The sequence below is a fragment of the Pyrus communis genome, chromosome 2 (assembly GCF_041283825.1).
Source record: "Pyrus communis isolate YQ-2024b chromosome 2, ASM4128382v1, whole genome shotgun sequence".
In the NCBI taxonomy this organism is placed as follows: domain Eukaryota; kingdom Viridiplantae; phylum Streptophyta; class Magnoliopsida; order Rosales; family Rosaceae; genus Pyrus; species Pyrus communis.
Genome location: NC_142566.1, coordinates 6,727,008 through 6,750,440, shown reverse-complemented (window position 1 = coordinate 6,750,440; position 23,433 = coordinate 6,727,008). Strand labels below are relative to the sequence as shown.

At 34.5% G+C, this 23,433-nt stretch overlaps 2 protein-coding genes across 2 annotated transcripts; one reads left to right on the top strand and one right to left on the bottom strand.

The window, feature by feature from the left end:
* Window positions 1–8,098: 8,098 nt before the first annotated feature.
* On the top strand, window positions 8,099–9,651 carry LOC137747960 (E3 ubiquitin-protein ligase PUB23-like). Its single transcript, XM_068488081.2, has one exon. The coding sequence runs from the start codon at window positions 8,173–8,175 to the stop codon at window positions 9,436–9,438; it is 1,266 nt and encodes a 421-aa protein (XP_068344182.2). The 5' UTR covers window positions 8,099–8,172; the 3' UTR covers window positions 9,439–9,651.
* Window positions 9,652–15,839: 6,188 nt separating this feature from the next.
* Window positions 15,840–22,420, bottom strand: LOC137747048 (3-hydroxyisobutyryl-CoA hydrolase 1). The gene is made up of 14 exons (XM_068487051.2): window positions 22,268–22,420; window positions 21,841–21,921; window positions 21,264–21,332; window positions 20,530–20,593; window positions 20,220–20,299; window positions 19,998–20,081; window positions 18,925–19,009; window positions 18,666–18,751; window positions 18,395–18,516; window positions 17,751–17,811; window positions 17,473–17,574; window positions 16,826–16,927; window positions 16,710–16,751; window positions 15,840–16,210 (listed from the first exon to the last, which is right to left on the bottom strand). The coding sequence occupies exons 1-14, from the start codon at window positions 22,304–22,306 to the stop codon at window positions 16,073–16,075; spliced, it is 1,155 nt and encodes a 384-aa protein (XP_068343152.2). The 5' UTR covers window positions 22,307–22,420; the 3' UTR covers window positions 15,840–16,072.
* Between the last annotated feature and the right edge of the window lie 1,013 nt (window positions 22,421–23,433).

Genomic DNA, 23,433 nt, shown 5'->3' with positions numbered 1-23,433 from the left:
AGGATCAATACTAACGGCGGTAGAACAATAATAGAATTATTTGGTAATATCTCTGGCGATACATGATTATCAATACATTTACTTAGGCCATCAACTTGCCTCACTTTTATACCTTTCCTCCACAAGGAAAATCTTCGTTTTAATTCTAAGGACAAATGCCAAAATGATTTTATAAAATGTCGTCAAGACCACAAAACTGCCCAAAACTGAAGAAAAGTTAACATATTTTTCCGTAATCGATGAGGCGGTAAAGTTCAAGCATTAGACACAAATCCAAGAATACTCACATCACGCGTGTGATGAACACACTACTACCTAACTTATGCTCTGATACCAAACTGACACACCCCGACCCAAAAAGTCCACTTGGACCCTGAATCGAGTTGTGCTAGCCGACACCTAGAAGGTGACGAAGCCATAAAATGTGATAGTGTGTAGAAAAATGTGAATAATTTGAACCTAAAAATTTTAAATACTAGAGTGCGTTGTGAGTGGGAGCGAACCCATTTCATGATGTCAGAGCATAAGTAAGATACAGGAGTGTGGGTAAGAATCATACCCTCAGAAGTATCCATCAATACTAAGATTCGCCACAGATCCTTGTCGATACAAACTCAGCAGCTAAAACCTGGAGGGCACCAAACAGAGAGTGTGAGTGAGCAATAAAACCAAGCTTCCCAAAGTTATTACCTTTCTAAAAGTAATGCCCCTCAATGTAAAACTCGTATCGTTTTCCATATGACAATACAACATATATACATATATCCAAACCATACTCAGAAATGGCTAAAACCACGGTTTGCCATCAACTCCACCATGCATTAATAAGTAGGCCAAATGAACTTAATCAATAAAAAATGATATATCAGTCGAAGTCATCTAATATGACATGCACAACTTATCCATATCTCATCAATCATGGCTAGCATATAAGTCGGAGTCACCTCTTGTGACCTGTACGACATATAAGTCGGAGTCACTTCTTGTGACCTGTACGACTTATCCATATCTCATCAATCATGGCTAGCATATAAGTCGAAGTCACCTATAGTGACCTATACGACTTATCTATATCTCATCAATCCTGTACGACTTATTCATATCTCATCAATCATTGCTAGCATATAAGTCGGAGTCACCTTTTGTGAACTGTACGACTTATCCATATCTCATCAATCATGGCTAGCATATAAGTCGGAGTCACCTGTAGTGACCTGTACGACTTATCCATATCTCATCAATCATGCTAGCCAATAGCTCAATAACTATACCTGTAGACGAGTCAGAACCACCTAAAGTAGTCTGTACGACAAGATTGGGTGTAAATAAATACACTCAAGTGCTACGATCACGTGAAAACTGTACGAATAATCGCAGGTCACCTACGAGTCGGAACCACTTAAAGTGGTCTGTACGACAGGACTGTGCACCTACCTTGGATCCAAGGTGAGCGTAAGGTGCGGGAGGTGAACATCACGTGAAGGACTATGCCCTGGCCACGGGCGGGAGCACTCACACTGGGGTGCAGGTTTATGAGCTATAATATATCTCAACACAATCATAGTCATTACCATCACTAACATCAACATGTACTCACCTGAAGCTTACCTGGGCGTCCGCGGCGTCATATAACACTTCAAAGCATTCACAATAGTTAGGTTCAGGTAATATCCATATGAATGTGCCATGATGCAATCTATACCCAAACATTTCATGATATTCCCAAAATATATAAGACAGCGTAACATGTACAATCAATAACACCCTACTCCCAAACTATTTACTTTTTAGAGTAATCATTAGTGATAAGCCCAATTAGACCCTAGTTACATTAACTATCATTACTTACCTTTCCTTACTTCAATTTCTTGATTCTTCACGCATTGATTTATGATCAACATTTAATCACCAAATCATAAAGCTAAATCTCACACTTCCCACCAATGTCCCTCACATTGCTCAATTCACTAAACAAAGCTATTGTCTTAATTATTTAATCTCATTTATTATATGGCTGCATCTAATGTCTTGTTAGACTGCCTACGTACCCTAAATAAGGATCAAGCCATTCGTAGTTCGCAATTTTTAATTGTAGGTAACAAGCATAGATTATTATAGAAGTGCTTGTGGAACTATCAATTATATGCTTATGAAAGAAAAAGACCCACTCACCTGAAGTCCACACTATGATTATCTTGCACGCACATCGAGACATCACGATATATCGTTGCCTGCCACGAAGTCCAAAAGTGGACGCAAGATGGTCAATTTTGCCCACAAAGCCGGCGGGTGCCTAAAACTTCCCGACGTCGATTCATCGTCTACAATGGTCCAACGGGGTCAAGGTTGGTTGGGTTTTGCTCCTGGGATGATGGGCTACAAAGCCCAAGTGGTGGCATTAGCCATCACTTTGCCAATTTGCCGAAAAATCGAAAAGAGCGGCCGGAGCACTATTGATTTTCGTCAACTTTCGTGGCCTCCAACCGCCACATACCATGGTTAATCAAGGTGGTTCTTGGGTGATTTTTGTAGAGGGGAATGAGAGCTTCAAGATGGTGGTGGTGGTGTTGAAAAACTCCATCGGAGTTGGCCGGAATCGGCCTTGGAAGATGGGTGGTCGTGGAGGTGTACGGACAGAAACCCACGGGAAAAGCTCCCAGCTTTTCCCTTTTTTTTTCTTTTTTTTTTTTTTTTCTTTTCTTCTTTTTTTTCTGATTTCTCACTGGTCCTCCATTCCTTTTAATTTGATTGGTCCCTTTTCCTCTTTACTTAAGGCTAATTAGTTAGTCTTCCCACAAGGTGGGAGTTCAAATAATTTAACTACCTTTAAATAACCAACTTCAAACGTCCGTAATTATACCGTTATAATTCGAACTCACAAACGGCTTTCGCCTATGCGTTCGTAGTGAAAAGTACTACGAGGATATACTAAAAGAATAAGTCATATGTCACTCTAACTGATGATCAATGGAAGTTAAAGTCTTTGCCTCTAGGGCATTTTCATAAATTCACGCTTCTAAAATTAATAAAAATGTAAAATTTGGGACGCATTGTCATAGTTTTTGTTGGTGAATGAAATATTTAGAGAGATTTCTATCTCATATTTGTGCCTTTCTCTTTGTAAGAGTCTGCTGCTTTGTTCTTTCTGGTGTCTACGTTGTAGGCTAGTACTAGAACTAAAGTTTATAGAGGCCTCTCCTCACACTAGGAGATAGTGGGCCCTATCAATCTTATTTCTCATTTTATTTTGTTTCTATCTGCTGCATCCTGCATCACAGAGGTTGTTTATACACTTTTCAAATCTTGCATACGGAGTCTAATATATGACCATTTACATTGCATATATAGGGATTCAAAATTGTTTTTCGACTTTTAAACTTTAACCCTTGAGATATTGTTATATTCAAAATTAAATATGACTTATGTGTATTACTCCAAACTCATATGTGACCCCTAATATTTCAGTGTATTAAGAGAGAACGAGTCAAAGTTAAAATCAAATATAACTTTCGACTGGTCAAATTTTCCACGGTGAAGTATGAGTAGCCTAAAAATTTGATATGTGCTCCGTTTGCTTTTATCGTCATCGGGTACAAACAACAAAGAGTAATGCTTGGTAAATCAAAATTTTAAATTAAATTTATAAACTAAATAATGTGTCAGCAATAGAAAATAAACACATGAATCGATACTTAAGTAATAATTCAATCATCAACAACCACATCATTTGGTTTACAAAATTTGATTTAAAAATATGGTCTCTTTAGCATTATCCAACAAGAAAATATAATCGCTCGTTATCGATATATATGAAGCGAATTTAAACCATATTATTATTAGCCTATTGTGAGGCTAAGCACATCCATTTTCTTTTAGTATAGAAAATATCGTTTGTTAAAACAAAAAGAATTAACAATTTCCACTAAAATTAAAATGAAAAGAAAGTCCACTTTATGAAGCCAAAATCTAGCATTTTAAGATATCGTATAATATGTCATATTTAAGATGCTCAAAGTTTGTATGTTTTTAAGCTATTGGTTAGCCAGAAAAAGTGGTAAACAATGGAGGGGCAGATGATTGGGCCAAATAGTGTGGGAAGGAACTGTATGTGAGATCATATGCTTAAACTAGTATATAGTTTCGAATTCTCCCCTACTCTCCTAATAATAGTAAATTTGTCATGGGAACTCACCATTATGTGCTAATATAATAAGCATGATATAATCTGACGGTGAGAGATGTGATAGCAAAGACCATGACTAGTCAAAGCATATTGTTAATGTTAACTTTTGTTATATAGTGGCCAATATGTCATCGATCCACGTGGAAATAGAATATGCTAGGTCAGAAGTAGTAGAATTGTCAAGGTCTTATTTCTTGTTTATTTCTTATTCAATGCTAGCCTTCTTATCATGAACACTTCAATCTTTCTGTGTTCTTTTTTTTTTTTTTTAAGTTTGATTGGAACTACATATTTGCTCCGACGAATCTCATGAATAATTAATATATGGCGCAGTTAACATAAAAAATTAGATCAAGAGAAACGAGAAAAAGTCAAAATTTTAAACTCGTTTATTGGATTACCATTTTACCTTTTTAGAGGAAATGGTACGGCAGTAGGATATACCATACAGGACGGCACCGGCAGCGGTGATGATATGGTGCCGCGGCGTTACCCAATCAGAGAAGGTGACGGTTCAGTTTGGATGAGACTAACGGTGGGCAAACGTCCTAAGTGATCAGCTGTTCAATTACACTAGTTACGTTCGTTAATCCGTTGATGATGTGATGGTGGCCGTTCAATTTTGCTGATATTGCCAATTTTCACCATAGACTTCTATTTGCAAACCGCCCCTTAAAATTTCATAAATGGCCATGTCCCTTTCACTAACTATTACTTTCGAAATTTTCATCCATCCATAGACGGATGGATACTTTGTGAGAAGAAAGATAAAATGATTGTTTGCCACTCACTAAAATCCATAACTGCAAGCAAATTCTATTTTTCTGCCAACTTGTGCAGATCTAATCTATCCACTTATGTACAGAAATAACTCATCTAAGCTCAGCAAAATAACATTTTAACTCTTTTTAAGTATTTCACGTGTTATCCACTAAAAAATTAAGTAGTCTGACGATAAAGAGGTAATTGACTATTTATAAAAATTTGAGTGGGAGGGGGAGGGGGGAGGGGGAGTTTTAATTACTTGAAATAAATTTCAAAGTCGAAAATGACCTACAAGTTTAGAGGGTAAATCGTTAAAACCACTTTTAAAAATTAAGTTAGTTAAGCTAGTCGAAAGTGATGCGTTCCATTGCAAGTTTGTTAAGTTTCTAATATTTGATTGGTCAGGCTAGTGGCAATCCCTTAAGCCATTTCCAACCGATGGTTGGCCAGAGGGCTCTGGCCCTCCAAGATATTAATATTTTAATGAACAGTACAGGACCATATTTGCCCTCGTCTCCAACCGAGGGCCAAAAGGCCAAAGGGCTCGTTTTAGCCCTATCACAAAAAACCATCTCCAACTGAGGGTCATAAGGCCAAACATAATTTATTATTTAAAGACTACAACTTAAATGTTGTTTAAGTTTCAAGTTGTTAAATGTTTTTTTTAACAAATATGAAAAACTAGAAATGTTTTTAATAATTTCTTAAATGTTGTTAAAAACTACAAATTCTGCAAAATAAAAATTAAGGGAAAAAAATAGAATTTAAAAAAAAAAATATGAAAATAGAAGTTATAGGAAAATTTTCGTAAATAAAAAAATAATAATGAAACTGTAAAAACAAAAAATTCAAAAATACATTCATATTATTTAGTATACAACTGACAGTAATACATTTATACTAAATAATATGAATGTATTCCTGTCGGTTTTAACCGACAGGATTTCCATTTTTTCTAGCCAGCCCTTTGACCCTTTTAGATTCTGTGGGGCCCTCTCAGATTCCACAAGCCCTCTGGTCTAGCCCTCGGTTGGAGAGGGTTTTCAAGCTATTTTCGGTCTTCTGACCCTCTAGACTCTTCAGCTGGAGATGACTTTACATCTGAATTTGAATTTCTCTTCTCATAAATTAGAATAGTTTAGGAAATTATGATCAAGGAACAAATATTTTTAGCCTCCTTTTTAGCCTTTAAATTTTACACATTAAGGGTGCGTTTGTTGCACCAGACTAACTCGAACTATATTAACTTTAGGGACTAAGCTAGATTGGCTCAAACTAGAGTAAGCTCGACTGACTTAGTGAAGCATTTGGTGTAGTGTTAGACTAGAAAACTGGACTAACAATAAATTATTATTAATATTATTTTTTTTATTATATTTTAATTTATTTCCTATTAAAAATATCAACATTAATATGAAAAAATGGGGCATATTCTTTACAAATTGCTAGTGCTCCTCTGCACACAGAATTTCCATTCACATAATCCAATAATCGTTCAATGATCAGAACTAACTAGTATCCCAGAAACTCACTAATCCAAGCCTACATTCACAAACCAAATGCAACCAATTCACATAATCCATCAAATATTCTGAAATTTAAAGAATAAAACATGACACACCTCGACCCGGAATATCCATTAGGACTCCGAATCGAGCTATGCTGGTCGACACCCGGAAGGTGACGAAGCCAAAAAGTGTGATGATGATAAAAAAAATATGAATTAATTTGAACCTAAGAGTGTCTAAATACCAGAATGCGCTACGAGCGGGAATGAACCCATTACATACGAGATACATAGCATAAGTAAAATACTGCAAGGTAAGGTAATGATTATACCATCATAAGAAGACACCTGAACTGAAAAGTGCCAATAATCCTCGTCGATATGGACACTCTGCTGTTAGAACCTGGAGGGGTGCAAAAATAGAAAATGTGAGTGAGTGAAACAAACTTTTCAAACCAAATTTCAATTACCAAGGAATTAACCCTCACCTTAAAACCTGTATAGTTTTCACCATATCATATCACGTATCTAAGTGGAATCAAAATGTATCCACAGTAATTTCATAAATATACCATGACACAACATCTCATTAGCATTATAATTAATCATGTGCTCAACAGTCTATATTAACACGTAAATCGAAGTCACCCAATGTGTCTTGCATGACTTATCTATATCTCATCAATCAATGCTATCTCATAAGTCGGAGTCACCTATAGTGACCTATACGACTTATTCATATTTCATCAATTAATGCTAGCTCATAAGTCGGAGTCACCTATAGTGACTTGTACGACTTATCCATATCTCATCAATTAATGCTATAACTCCATCATTTCAACTAATACCATAAACTTACCTGAACTTACCTGTACGTCCTGCGTTCACCTTTACACTTCAGAGCGTTCACCTTTATTTATGTGCAAGTAACATACATATGGATATACCAGAATGTAAATCTGAAATTCAACCATATCATAATATTTCCAAATATAAAAACATATATACAAATGGCATAATATACGTAAGCTTTAACACCCCACTCCCAAACTATTTACCTTCGGAAATAATTATCGGTGATAAGCCCAACTAAACACTAGTTAAATTAACTATCATTCCTAACTAATTTTCACTTCAATATTACGATTCTTCACACATTAATTTATAACCTTTTTAATTAATAACCCATTTCTTTTAATTTAAATTTTCTGTAAAGGAAGTTAATCTTAATCATGGTCAAACACCCAATACATGCATGAACAAAGTAACTACTCGTCAATTCGCAATGGTGCTCTTACCATGTTTTATGTTTTGGGTCAAGCTACTTACCATGTATTACCATGCAGCAGCGTTTCTTCCAGCGGTGGATATCACATATATATTAGATTTTTTTTTATATAAGAATGCAAAATAACAAAAGAAATGGGTCAGATAGGAATATCACCACAATTAAGGTAGACTCATGGTACTTAATATTAGACTTAAATTAAAAATTAAAAAATTAAAAAAAAAATTCAAAACAAAGAAACTTTCCTGTGCTTACTTGTAGATTTAATGTTAGCTACTAATTAAATGCATATCCATATACTGACTTTGAATTTTTCCCTTTATTGGGCTTTCACACCCTCCTCCCCTCTCACTTCATATGTATGAGACGAGAGCTTGATATTGTTGATCTCATAAGTCATAGCCCCCTCAACTTCTCTTTGATTTTGCTATGGAGGATCTTGAGATGTCAGAGAAAAACACACCTTCAGATCACGACTTTCCTCCATACCATTTCAGATGTCCCATTTCTATGGAGCTCATGAAAGACCCCATCACCATCTCCACCGGCGTCACCTATGAACGCAACAACATAGAGAAATGGTTCTTCTCCTACAAGAAGAAAACATGCCCAGCTACAATGCAAAGCCTTGAGAATTTTGACATGATCCCGAACCACACCCTCAAGAGGCTCATTATTGCATGGCAAACCGAAGAGGATGCGAAAAATGTTATTTGCTCAATATCATCTACACCAAGGCCTTCAGCTAAGCATGAAGAAATTCAAGCGCTCCTCAACACAATCATGTCATCCCCATTCAAGGTAAATTCGATAAAGAAACTTCGTTCCATCATCGAGATAGATGATGAGATGAAAAATGATTTTATTCGATCTAACGGGGTCGAAGTTCTTGTCCAAATTCTTGATCAAATTCTCTTGGAGAGCTCGGATTTCACAACGTTTAGGGCTTGTGAGGAGGCTCTTTGTATTCTTCACCAACTTCCAATATCGGGAGAAGGGAAAACATTTAAATTGTTATCGAAGCAAGAATCAGCCAGATCGATGACTGTCATGCTTCAGCGAGGAAGCACTGAGGCACGGCTCCATACCATTACCATATTCGAGAAGATGGCGAAAACTGAATATGATTGGAGCTTCGTGATACAAGATCAAGGTATAGATTTTTTTAAATCCTTGTTGGAGCTTGTTTCGGATGAAATTTGTAGCAAAGCAAGTTCATATGCCTTGAAAGTCTTGATAGAAATATTAAGAGCATCAAAGAAAAACAAGTTGAGGGCAATTGAAGCAGGCGCAGTTTGTGTCCTTATAGAGCTACTGCCAGACTCCAACCGATCCAAATGTGAAAAAATGTTGCAAGTGATAAAGTCGTTATGTGAATGTGCTGAGGGAAGGCAGGCCTTGGTGGAACATAGTATGGGCATTGTTGCAGTTTCCAAAAACATGTTGTATGTTTCTAATGCTGCCACCAAGATAGGGGTGAAGATCATATGGTTGATTTGTAATTTTCATCCGACGGAGAGGGTGTTGGAGGAAATGTTGATTTGCGGATCGGTGAAGAAGCTTCTGGCATTGTTGCAGATGGATAGCGGATCTTCTACAAAGGATAAGTTGGTGAAGATCTTCAAGATGCATGGAAATTCATGGAAACGATATCCATGTTTCCCTTGGGATTTGAAGGATTATTTGGATTTGTGAATGATTCTCTCTAATTAGGGTTCTTTTTTTTTTTCTTTGTTTTTTTTTTTTCAATTTTTGTGTTAATTTTTCAAACAGAGAGCAAGATACAATTAGTTTTCTTTATTAAAATTGAACTGGCACTTAGTATTGGAAAAGTCTGATTAATGATTTAGATTTTTATATGATTGGATATGGGTAATGCTAGGTAGATTAAATTTGTAGACTAAATTTGCAGACTAAATGATGTATCACCAATTAAAAATAAGCTTGTTAATCAACTCTTATGTCATTTAGTTGACAAAATTTAGTCTCTCTAGTATTATTCTTTGGATATTGGTCCAGTGGTGATAATAGTACTTTATTTTGTGTTGATCATCGTTGGAACTGCATGTGCTATTAGATATGCTTTTCTAAATTCCTTTCAACTCTCTCTTGGTTTCATTTTATCTCCTGCTAATTGTTTCTACTTGATTGGAGTATATTTCAGTTTAACTCACATAGGATATGAGTTTTATGTTTATATGTATTGAGTTCGATAGTTAATTAATTGTACTTGGCCGCATTATGGTTGTCGGACTTTATCGTGGTAGGTTTATCGTAGTAAATATTAAAAAGCTTAATTAAAGCAATGATTCTTCAACCTTAAGCCTAATTATCAAACTACGATCCGAGATGCACTATTGGATGTTTCAATCAACTGCATGCATTATTCTTGGTTGATTACATGTAGAGCCAAATGAGGATTTGACCTTCCAAATTACAAAACTTAAAAAGTGGTAAATAGAAATTTACTGTCTGATAACAATTACTCGTATAAATAAGGGTGATGAAGAAAGTTGGAGTTTCACGATAAAACTAATTGATAATATGGAAAGTAGTCATCTCTTATAAGAACATGTAAGGTTCTACCTTTTCTCGATGTGGAATTTACTCTCAAAACTGTTATTGGTACACCTCGTTTTACCTTCCATACGCTCATCTCAATGGTCATCGTATCAAATGAATTGAAGAAGATCAAAGACATAAATTAACATGAAATGTGTAACCCTGAATAAAATAAAAATTATTGATTGGTAGTGATCTGGAAAGATGGTGAAATCCTTGCCTATTGCGGATCTTTATTTTTAAAATTTTGGTAGGAGCGGTGGTCGTAGTGAATGAGTGTCTCTGTGTGTGAATGCTATAATTAAGTAAAGTTTTAGCGTGTCCGACCAACCTAGAGGTCCAAGACATCAGCTACCAACTTGATTAGGAGTTTAATTTGTTCTACATTTACCCTTTCTGGACGGAGAGATCAACTAATATAGGTTTCCTGCATAATTGTGTTTAGGGGTGGAAAAAATTCCCGAAAATCCCGAACCGAACCGAAAAAATCCCTATCCCAAACCAAAAATTTTCCAAACCAAAATTCCCGAAATTTTCGAGATGCTATCCCGAACCAATCCCAAAATTTTGGTATGGGATTCGGGATTGGCTTCTCGATATTTCGGGAATCCCATACCAAACCGAAAATATATAATATTAATTATTATATATATATTTATACATATATATATATATTATTCTTTTATAATTGATGCTAGTAGTTTCTAATTCATGCTTAGCAACCTAAAATGCCTTACACCTTGCATATTTTTCATGTTCTGTTTGATATTCATGTGGATTTTATTATTGCTGCTGCCATGGCTGATGATTTTAGAAGGCTTGATTCTTTTGTCTCTCAACAGATTGCAAAAAGAGTTTAATTAATTTGAATTTTGACTATGATAAAAAGAGTCAAGCATGCCAGTGTTCAATTAAATGGTAGTGTGAATGAAATGAAATTCCTAGTTCATGAATTAAATATTTGAAGAACAATTCATAATTTCATAGTTCAATTTGGGATTCCCGATTTGTCCCAAAATCACGAAAATATTTCGGGATTCCCAAAATTTGGGATTCCCGAAAATTTGGTTTGGGATTGGTCTTCAAATTCCCGTCCCGAAAAATTTCGGTTTGGGATTTGGGATATTAGTTTCGGTATGGTATCCCATACCGAACCACCCCTAATTGTGTTGCAGCTCAAACAGAAATGATATTAGAGCCATGGATGAGTGATTCCAAAACTAGGAACTTAGTTAGGTAACATATTATAAGGGAAGGTAAAATTTGTCTATACTATCGCAATTCATGTATGTAAAGATTTCGGCAAGATGATTGAATAGGAAAGAAAAATGAACTTTTTTCTTTTTGGAATGAAATTTTTACGGAAGCCACATGAATAGAATCAAATCTTATTTCATTATATTTACATGATATTCCTTTTTCTTATTATTAAACAAGTCCCCCAGATGACTTAATTACTTGATCCAAATTTATGTTTCGTCTTTCATTATTATTATTATTATTATTATTATTATTATTATTATTATTATTTATTTATTTATTTTTTTTAAGTATAAGTACTCTTCAATGACCGATAGCGTACAACATGACTGAAAGGTGAAAAGAACCATATTTAGGGAGTGTGATAAGATTTTTACCACCTATCAAAGTAATGATAAAAACACTTAAAAATACTTGCAAGAATACAAGGTTATCGTAGTATAGCAGATCAAGCAAGGGGGCGCAACGAAGGGTTTAGCAAGTTCACTCGCTTTGGATGTGCGGGGACGGTTCCTACTTTGAGCTAGCACTTGAGCCTGATGGTGATGAGTGTCATAAGAAGCAAGCAGTGAGCCTTGAGAAAGAGCGCTCCGCCGCACACTACGAGGGAAGGAAGCGAATGAATAATTTATGTTAAAATCAAATCTTAATTAATTATTTGAAAACAAAGTTTGGAAAAAGGGTGATTTTATGACCTAAAATATTAAAAATGAATTTAATTAAAAACAATTAAATAAATTGAGAAAGTACAAAAAAACAAAAGAAAATAGTTTTGAAAATAAATTTGATCACTAGGGTTTTGCCGTCATCTTAACAATCCTACGTAGTTCTTCCAACTACCTATGAATTACACATGCATATTTGAAGGTTAGGTTTTCCTAATATATATCCTACTTGAAACCTTCAACATAAAACGTATATCTAATATGCAACCCGTCCGTGGTGTCTAGATTGAATGTGAACATGCAAAACTCATTAAGTTTTGTAAAAACCTTTTGAAAAATCATACAACCCTTAAGACGTATTGTCCATCCTAAAAAGTTACACATATTAATCACAAGAAGCCAGCGCCAATTTCAAGGATAGCCCTTCTCCAAAAGTACATCAAATTACTTTTCTAAATATCCTAATAGTGGCCAATTATCAAGACAATTAGATAGTTTAAACAGATGATTAATAATTCAAAACCTGCATGCATAATATCACAAGTAAATTGAAAAGAGACTACATATTCTTGCTAAGGCTCGTGGCCTCGCCCTAGCAAACGAAATTAGTTACTAACAATCAGAAAATAAAATATTATTAAAAACATGGACAGAAAACAACTTAAAAATAAACTTGAATCCTCAAAAGCTCCAAAGTAGTGCGCGTTCTCCTTCTAAAGTAATACGTTCATCTGTATCTCTAATGGCTAAATAGCCTTATTTATACTACTAGAAAATAAAACTCTACCTATTAAAGGTCTTCTAAAAACTAAGAAACATAATAGAATAAGATAACTATGAAATACATTTCTATTCTAACTTTGGGAAATCTGCTCAGCCACAAATCAGCCACGTTTTTGGATCTTCAGGGCCACAAAACCTGCCCAAAATGGCTAGAGCTAAAACTTGAGATGTCCCGAACATAATTGCAGAAGACCTCGAATCCAAAAGACATCATCTTGGACGCCAAAAAGCCCACATAAACCCAAAACATCATTTTGACAGTACTGTGCGCTGCTCCTTTATTTCATTGCCAAAAATAAACTGATGGGTAGAAAAATCTGAAACTTTGATACAAATAGGTTGAAGGACACACGAACATCATTCAATTGGAATCACTCCAAAATTCATCAGTTTGGTCACTTTTTACTTAAAAGAAACTCGAATGTTGTACATTGAAAATACATAACAAAATATAAAAATTCTACGAAAATAACTAATAAATTATAACTAAAATTAAGATAAAATATATAATACAATATCAACTGTACAATAAACAATTTGAGATTCGACGCGAACAGTCATTCGAAGGAACGGAGCATAGAGCCTTTACTTTATATTAGTAAAGCAGCTGCTCCTAATGGCTTTAGCCGATATTCCCATTTTCTCGTCGACCATGATGCAAAAGGAGGCTGTTAGAGTGAACGCGCTGAATTTCAAAGGATTCCTTGTATACATATAGTTATTTCAAATTCGTTTCAAAATATACTATGGATATAGATTTTTCCTAATCTTTTATGTATTGCATGTCGTCCGTTTAAATTATTACACTAGTGTTTCTAGATTTTTCAGAAACATTCAATAAGAACTTTTCTAGCAGTTTTTATAACAAATTAATTTCCATCATGTGGAGCCTGTGGTGTTCACTAATAACAGTAATTTTGTCAAAAATAAAATAATTTTTAAACCACCCTCTCATTTGACATGTATGGTCGTGGCATTTACCTGTGGATGAAAACTCTGTGTAAAACTGTAACATTTTATTGAATTTTTGCGTAGTTTCCCCACACTTCTACATCCCCTCCCTTCAATGCAATTGGTCAACAGATTTTGACTATAACTTACCTTCCTATTTATGTCTTTTTCCTTACACTATGTTTGAAATCTTGGATGAAAAAAATAAACTTGGAATTTTAACAAAGGTCAGAATTTATAAATTAACATGCACCAATTTCATCATTTGGATTCATAAACATAAAAATTTAGAATTTCCGCATGAAAAAAACTTGGAATTTGGGACCTCCAATTCCTAAGTTTAAATTCCAAGTAAATAGGTGTCATTTCCAAACTTCTACGAGTGAGAGTTTAAAAATAACAAATTCCGTATTGAATTTCCATTGGTCTTTTAAGTTAGCCAAACAAAAAAATTCACAAATTTTAGAAATAAAATTTCGTTATTTCAATTTCTGTCATTTTAAAAGTCTTTAGTAATTTTAAATTTTCTCATTCAAACAAAGTGTAAAATATTAACAAAGGTAAATAAATAAATAAATAAATAAAATATATATATATATATATATATATATATATATATATATATATATATACACGTGAACTAGTCATATATGCTAGAAGTTTTCGTTTGAACGGGCTATCGAAGTGAAGCAGCTCCTGCTCCAAATTAAATTAATTTGAATAACCACGACTTAAGAGGTTGTGTGCAAAAGTTATCCATTGAAATGGAGGAAAGATTTTTGTTCTTTATCTTTTGATTATTTGGAAGGCTAAACCCCATGTTCTAAAAGTGAAGGTATTGAAATTGCATAAAGTATAGACGTGAGGGAGATGTAATTGACACTTTCAAACAATCTTGCGGGGTTCACTTTTAGGTTTGTAACGGAATATTTGATCAAAGTGATATGTTACGCAAATCTCATGAATCATTTTAGATTCAGCTACATGCTCTTTGGGATTTTTGATGAATGTGAGTGCTCTGTTGAATCCAAAAATAATACCAATAACAGTAATAGCATACAAAGAGCATGTAGCTGAGTTTACAGGAGTAATTACTCTTGTACTTGATGTCCAAATTTATTCACTTGGAATAAAACAATATATTAATTGGTAGTTTGAATCACGTGGATAATAGGTTCGATATCAATTAATTTTTCCATCCCAGAGTAAATATATTGGAGAAAATTATAGCAATGGTTATTTAGTTTTAACCAAATTAGAGCAATGATCCCCTAACTAAAAATCCATGACTATTGGTCCCTTAACTCATCAAAACGTGCAGCTATGATCCTTTTCGTCAACTTTGTCAGAATCCTGTCAAAATGACTCATGTTGAAAGGACCATTGCTACAATTGAATTAAAGTTAAAGGACCGTTACTCTAATTGTGTGGCATATGACTCATTTTAACGGAAGTTCTAACAGAGTTGACGAAAGAGACCATAATTGCACATTTTTTATGAGTTAAGAGACCAATGATCATAGATTTTTAGTCAAGAGACCATTGCTCCAATCATATTTAAGTTGAAAGACTTGCTACAATTTTCTCTATATATCTAGTACTATAAAAATAAATAAATAAAAAAGAGAGTAGGCAACAAGCGGGGTTTTGGAAAGGCCAAAGTCAAAATCAATGCATTGACACTCAAAACAAATAAAGCGTTGTGTGCATGTTTTCTTTGTCTAGTTGAATGGTGAAAGAAGACTGATACCAACTGCTAAAGGGCATTGGAGCAATATGCATATCAGGGGTTACCGGTTGGAAAGCTTCTCAGCAAGTCCAATCTCTGTCGACCGAATCCAAACGTGCGGAAAGACAATATAAGAACAACATTAATATCGACAAATCAACGCTTCGCTTGATACATTGTGCAAATTTATGTCTATGGCTTTAACCATGCGTATACAGATTTATTTTATTTGGCTGACACAAGATATGCCCAGTACCGAGCCATTCGGTTTTATTACCAAGAACTTGAGCAATGATAATATATGTACCTGCTGAAGTAAGAACTTAAACCAAATAGCCTTGACAAGTTACAAGTTTGAGAAGGTAGAAACGCGTAGTACTTAAAGCTTGGCAATGGCAGTTACAGGCAAGTTTGATCTTGCAGGGAGCTTTAAATCTTCCCATCCTTCATCGTCCAACTTAGAGAAGTACCGCTCGACCATATGGTCAGTGACGAGCTCCAATTTAGAAGGCTCCCACTGCATGAAGAACCAAGAGAAGAATCCAACGAAAATTCAAGCCTAAGTTTTAGATATAGACATATTTGTATGATAAAAACACGTACATATATGTGTGTGCGCGCTCGTGTAAGTACATAAAAGGGATTCTACACCCAAAATTATTTGTCCAGTTGGCATTAGAGCAAAATATATAAGGCGTTTCAATGACTACGCATCCGAACTTGAAAAAGTCTGGATGAGCAGCTGAGATAATTTCTTTACACACATAAGTTATGTTGACAAAAGCAAGCCCTCATTATAAGACAAGGGTCACTTTGTGGTAGCACAACCATCAATGTGGTACATGATTTAAACGTTCCATGTTTTAGGTTTCGAATAAAGGATAACAGAAAACAAGTTAAATTTAAAATGTTTAAATATATTTGTTGATTATAATTAGATGATGATCCACTTTCACTATTTGTTGATTATTTACACGGATGATCTTTCAAGAGAAAAGTAATAAAATGTCATTTACCTTTGGGTTCTTGTCCTTGTCCAACAATAAAGCTCTGCAACCCTGCAATTAGAAGCAAAGCTTAAGTCACCCGAAAAAACAAAAAAAACGTGGATAAGCTATGTGGACAAGCTAACCTCTCTGAAGTCCTTGCTGACTTCTCCTTTCACCACATGCGAAACCATTCTATATTCACAAACAAGGCACTGACCAACTCCCTGAAGCCTTCCTTCTCTAATCTAAAATTGAAGGGAACACATTAATACCAAGCCCAAAAATTTTGCAATTCAATCTCATACAGCGCAATGTGTCTCGATGTTTGTCCTGAGCATATTATAGAACTTCAATTCCAAGCTTTAGCCTTAGATGATATTTGTGCGGAATACAAATACCTCATTTTCTGCTGAGAGAAAATGAAAAGAAATACCTAACTTGCAAGTACATATTTTTTTGCCTTTCATAACCGTGAGATTACATGTTCATGTGAGCCATAACTTTATATTTTACCTTACTATATTGAATTTCACCTTACTCCCTTCAAAGCTTAACTTTATATTTCACCTTACTATATACAATTTACGACGAAGCATGAATTTATATTTTTAGAATATAGTTATGGAACCCTATCCCATCTGTCCTGTGCATAACAAGCAATACTTTTCTTGCCTGATATAAGGAGAAAAAAACAATCTAATATCATACCAGATTCATACACAAATTCGATATATAATTTTGATATGCTAGAATTAACTAACTGCAACTTTAAGGCCTGCAGTAGACATACTGATCTCAAAGAAATCTTCAAACTCATTGGTGATGCCTTCTTTAGCGCTTGAACTGTTGAAGTTAACCAATCATCCGCCCTGTTTTTAGCCTCCTCATCCTCCTTCAATAGCAAATCATAGGTATGGTTAAGTAAATATACATGTTTAGTCTACGAGTATAACACTAAACAAAAACTATTTAAGTACCGAGCCAAAAGAGTATTAAACTTTCCAAAGATGCAAAACACAGAGACCATCAAACCAGGCCTTCCAATATTTTAAATTCAAATCAACTTACAAGGGCAGATAAAATTTCTTCTACAGTTCTTCTAGAAAAGCACTTGTCTATAACGTCCATCCTGTATTCAAAACAGCTCAAACATTACAAATAAATACTCCCAGCTTTTCATTTTTGATAATATATAACTGGTTCAACAAATGATGGGTTTAGTCAAACTAATAGACACATCAATTTCTGGACTATGCAATGGATTTATTTCTGGACTATGCCATGGATTTGTTAAACTTGATACATGCAGAAAGATGTAGCTACTCTCCTTAACGTCACCAATTTTACCTCTAGAAACTTCTAAGTGTGTAGCAACTTAAACATTTAACTGTTTGCTGTGCTTCAACCATTAAAACAACGAATATTGTGGTGAACTAAGTAATGTAGTTGGTGTCCTAGGTTTTATAGAGTTCACGCTTCCACTATGAGGATCCAAATTGTTATCAAATCTTGTGTGTACCACTGGATATTCCATTGGAAGTAAAATAAGATCACACAGAACAGTGAATACATTTAAGGGAAAGTTCAAAGCAACTGGTGCATGAGAATTTCAGTCCGTTAAAAGAAAAAAAAAAATCACAAAAAAAAAAAAAAAAAAAAAAAAAAAAAATCCTAGAAGAAATAGTTAAAGAAAAAGGAAAAGAAATACTAACCGGAAATAAGCACTTTTCTTTTTCAGAGCTGGACTCTGCGAGTATTTATCTATAATTGCTTGAATATTGGCAAAATCACTTGAATCAACTTTGTTTAAAGCTTCTTCTAACAAAGACAATCTCTGTCAATAAAGCAAACACAGAATAAGCACTCAAGTTTAACATGATGCTACTTGTTATGATTCTCAACCAGCATAACTCCTTAACCAGTTAATTTTCAATTAGGCCCATTAGAATAGATAAAATATGATGACAATAAGAGGTGGCATACTGTTGATGGAACAAAATGTGTAGCAAGACCACAAGCAAGCATTTCAGCACCATCCAATCTGGTACCTGTAAGACCAACATATTCTCCTGCAGTGCACATATTGGAGAAGGGGCAATCAATAATTGAGTACAAAAGATAGTAAAGAAGAGGAGTACATGTCATAGTTGCCACTACTTCATACAAAAGACAGTACAGGAAAAAAATAAATTATTTACTGAAGTCAAACAAATATGCAAACCAGAGACATAACAGATATTACCAAAGAATCCAGTAAGTCTGGACAAGTAATAAGAGGCACCTACATCCGGAAAAAGTCCCAAAGCAGTTTCGGGCATTGCAAAAACCTGCAAAAGATTAATCAGAAATACAAGGAATTAAAGTTGTTACTACAAAGACAGATATCTTTGCAATTGGTCTCCCCAAACGCAGTTAAAAATCTTGACCATTCGTTGGATACCAACAGCTATGCAATTATGCACAAATAACACACTAAGCAGATTCCTTGCTTTTCCATATATAAAACAACAGATCCCTCTTCCTTCCCAATAGAACGGTCAAACCATAATCTAATATCATATACAAAGCTTGGGATTTCATGCATCCCTTGGCCTGGTATAAAAATGGGAACTTATGTACCTTCCTTGCGTGCTTGTTCTTTACAAGTCCCCCATTTAGCTCACAGCATCTTAGCTCTCCATAAATATAAAGAAATGCTACATTTTAATCTCTGGTAAGTGCAAAATACGCCATAAATATTTTTTAACAAAATCTCAGCATTCGCCTTATAGGCTTATATTATTCTCAAAGCCCGTGGACTTTGGCCATGACGCAGAATGTGTTTTAATACATTTTCTAGGGTAATAGAAAGGCTATGTTTTCATTCCTTGATCAGGTTAACTCAAACTTACAGATTTTCAATGTACTCACAGAAACCTTGGGGTCCATAACTCCATATACAACAACAACAACCAAGCCCTATCCCACTAGGGTCAATATAAAGCAACAAAATTATTACTGATGTACAATGAAAAGTAATGAGATTATTTTCAAGATATTGAAGTGACAAAATAACTAGTATCTCACAACGGACAATTAACTGAAATACTTACAGATATAGCATTGAAATTTCGGATATAGGACACTCAGAATTATCATGGGTAATTCAGTCATATTCTACTGTGAATAATATAAGCAGAAATTAACTTCCCATAGTTCAAAACAAAGAGGGAAAATAGAGAAAATAGGAAAATATGCAATTCATAAATAGTTCAAATCAAAAGGATGCACCCCAAATTACTCCCAACTTGAGACCTGAGATAAAGTGAGACATACCGAATTCTCAGTTGCAACACGAAATATTCCATGTATTGAAGCACCAGCCCCACCTCCCATAACAATTCCGTCCAGAATTGAAACCTTCAATGATGTCATGATAATAGTAAGTAAAATATATTTTTCCAAATAAAGCTATATTGACCTAGAACGAATACCTCTGATACCAAAACTCAATAAGTTTTAATATGAAAACAGAAATTAACAAATGAACTGGGTCACCTGGGGTTTACTGTACGTTGCCAGCAAATAATTCAAGGTAAACTCCTTCTGAAAAAAATGAGCAGCTAATCTCCAATTTCCTAAGTTATACAACAGGGTGATCTCAGGTTGAAAGTAATTTATTGCATACTATAAATAGATACACAGCGTAGCAGAAAGGGGGAATGGACACTAGTTGAAAATTTAATAACAGTTAAATGAAACTTGCACCTAAATTGATGATATAGCTCAGTACTTGATGTTAATGATCAGTATATACGCTCAATAAAAATAGAAAAAGAAAAGACAGGTGACAAAAAAGCAGTCATGCCTTCATTAATCTGACGAACTACAGCCGCTACATCTCCACCAGCACAAAAAGCTCTTCCTTTCCCCTACAAAAATACAAACAAGTTGCACCTGTCACAATGTTTTACTTTCACTGTCTAGCTGAAAACAGGAGTATGAACGTTCAAGAATTATTTCAATCAAAGTTTTAGTGGATAAAAGCCCAGCCTCTATCCCAGATGATCCATTATACACCATAATAAACTGTAATCAAATCATCAACCTTTTAGATTGCCATTAAGCAAGCCAATTGAAACAGCAGAAAATGAAAGAGAATACCAAGCTGGCTTTGGTTTAAATTTAATGCAGGAGACTGTAAAACTTATTTTGCTCCCAACCATTTTTAAGGAAAATGGTCAAGATGAATTAGGGGAAACAAGTGGTATGAAACATGTGCTCCAAATAAACTTAAAATTCCTTTTTCTTGGAGAAGACACAACAGAATCGAAAGATGGCTTTACATCAACAGGATTATAGGTTCGCAACATCAAGCCAAACACTTTGATGCTAATATTTATAAACAGAACTCAAAAGCAAATGTAAGCACCGTAGCTTTGTCAAAAAGAGATATTAAGTTAAATGGTTAGAAACTTACAAACATCCAACTGCATATGCATAGTAACTTCATGCTAAGACAGCATTATTGGACTTCTTTCTTGTTCCTCATTTATAAAGTTTAAATACAATATATAAAACTAGAGCATGGAAGAAGCGTACCTTGACAATTACCAACTTGACATTAGCATCATCCTCATAGGCAAGGAAAAGTTCCAACAGACGAGAAATCTACCCAAAAAAGGAACAAGAAATGAGAAACATTATAATCTTGTTTCACCAGAACCCATATTAATCATAGTTAAGTAGATAATATCGCTACATGAAAAAGTTATAGACACAGCATAGTATGAAGCAGCTTAATTTAATAATCTAACAGTCATTTAAAAGATGATGCAGGCAACAAAAGATTGAGGATAAACAATGTTCGAGATTCTGTTTATTTTCTACATGATACCTCTATGGGATCTTCAAGGCTGATATGATTCTTAGAAAAGCATATACCTTCTTAAAAAAAAATTAAGAAAAAAATGAGAGGGTATGCCTTCTGCTAAAATCTTATCCTTGAAAATTTATAATCTAATTCCAAATTTAAATTCAAGAAAGTTGAGTTATGAATAAAAAATAACACAGAACACAAAACATCAATCATAAAACATAGACACAAGACAAAAACCGGAAAAAAGAGTTAGGTCTCAAAATTTCAACTAAAGCAGTAAAATTCATGATAGGGAAATACCATATCAAAGTTAAGGGCATTCAGTTGCCGAGGCCGGTTCAATGTCAATGTCCTCACAAACAAATTCTTCTGTACCAAAACCTATCAGATAACAAGAACCAAGCCATAAGCTCCAGACAAATATTAGGCAACAATTGAAATAAAAGCACTAAATAATCACATAATCCGCATTTCTACAATAACAATTTCCGACCCAATTCAGGAAAGCAACTAAAAATTGGAATTCAAGCATTAGGAATAAAAATTTCAAGATGCTCCAAGTTCCACTCCTAATTTGCCCAGAAGCCAAACACACAATAATATGGATTGAATTAAAACAGAAGAAACACACATACATACACACACAGATATATATATATATATATATATGCATATATGTATGTTTATGTATTGTAAAGGAAATGAATAGAATAAAAAATTGGTTTACCGAATCTTCTTCGCGCGGAGTAGGGGTGGAAGAAGCCATGGTTGTACTGGAAATGCACTAAAACGACAGATACAGACGCGCACGCCTGAAGCTTTTGTATACTGGTTTCAACTGTATATAGCGGGACAGATTTGTAATTTCCCCGACCCAAAACTTTGGTTGGGTGTTTTAATCGGTCAGAAAAAAAATGGTTGGGCCCAGTAATTAGAGTCGCAAGCCATTCGGCCTACCAGCCTCAGACTCCGGTCCACTTGATTAGAAACCGTGTCTCGTGTTCGACTCACATAGTGGAACTGGCTTACAATAATGAAAATAATTTGAAAATTTTAAATTTTAACAATAAGGACAAAATAAATTGTAAAGTGAATAGTACTAGAATTGACATTTTAATGGAAAATTATGATTTTTCATTAAAATGAACAGTACCAGAAGCTTTTCATTAAAATTCTCTGTATTATAAGCAAGGATTGGAAGATACTCATTTTATTGTCTAGGATTGTGCGAGTATTTTAAATGTCATCATTTCATTTCAAACTCCAACAATTCAAAACTTAACCACTGGAGTTGATTTTAATTATTATTGATTAAATAGAATGAAGAGGAGAGTTTTGTATTTTAAACAAATAATTTTGTCTACACTAAAAGGGTGAGGGAGTGGGCTAAGCCTCATAATGGCTAGCAATAATGTGGTTCAAGTTCGTCTTTGGTAAGAGTCGAACCTAAGATCTCTCACTTACAAGTAAAGAAGAATACCACTAGACTGTAATATTAAGTGGTAGAATGAAGAGAAGAGTTGATTATGTTAGCGTGAGTCAACTTTTTTATTTATTATAGTCAACTTTCTTATTTATTCTAGTCAACTTTTCTATTTATTATAGATTTGTAATTGATAGAAATTCCATATACATTGAATAAGAACTTTATGTAGGGGTGGGGATGATGCGTTTCGGTGTAGTTCCAACCCTAAACCGAAACCAAAGCCTTAAAATATCAACGGTTCGGTTCGGTACGGTTCCACTTAAATTTATTACTAGAACCGTATAGTTCGGTCTACACCGGTTCTGATTCGGTTCTTGCCGATTTACGATTTCAAACACTAAATTATTTGAACACCAAATCATCATGCATTCAAATACATCTTCTAAAGCAACATTCAAATACACCAA

Coding starts and splice junctions, on each gene's coding strand:
- LOC137747960 (XM_068488081.2), top strand. CDS start 8,173: ATGGAGGATCTTGAGATGTCAGAGAAAAACACACCTTCAGATCACGAC.
- LOC137747048 (XM_068487051.2), bottom strand. CDS start 22,306: ATGGCTTCTTCCACCCCTACTCCGCGCGAAGAAGATTCG. Junction 21,922..22,267: donor CTCCGCGCGAAGAAGATTCG/GTAAACCAATTT, acceptor GTTATCTGATAG/GTTTTGGTACAGAAGAATTT. Junction 16,211..16,709: donor ACAAGGACAAGAACCCAAAG/GTAAATGACATT, acceptor TTCTTCATGCAG/TGGGAGCCTTCTAAATTGGA.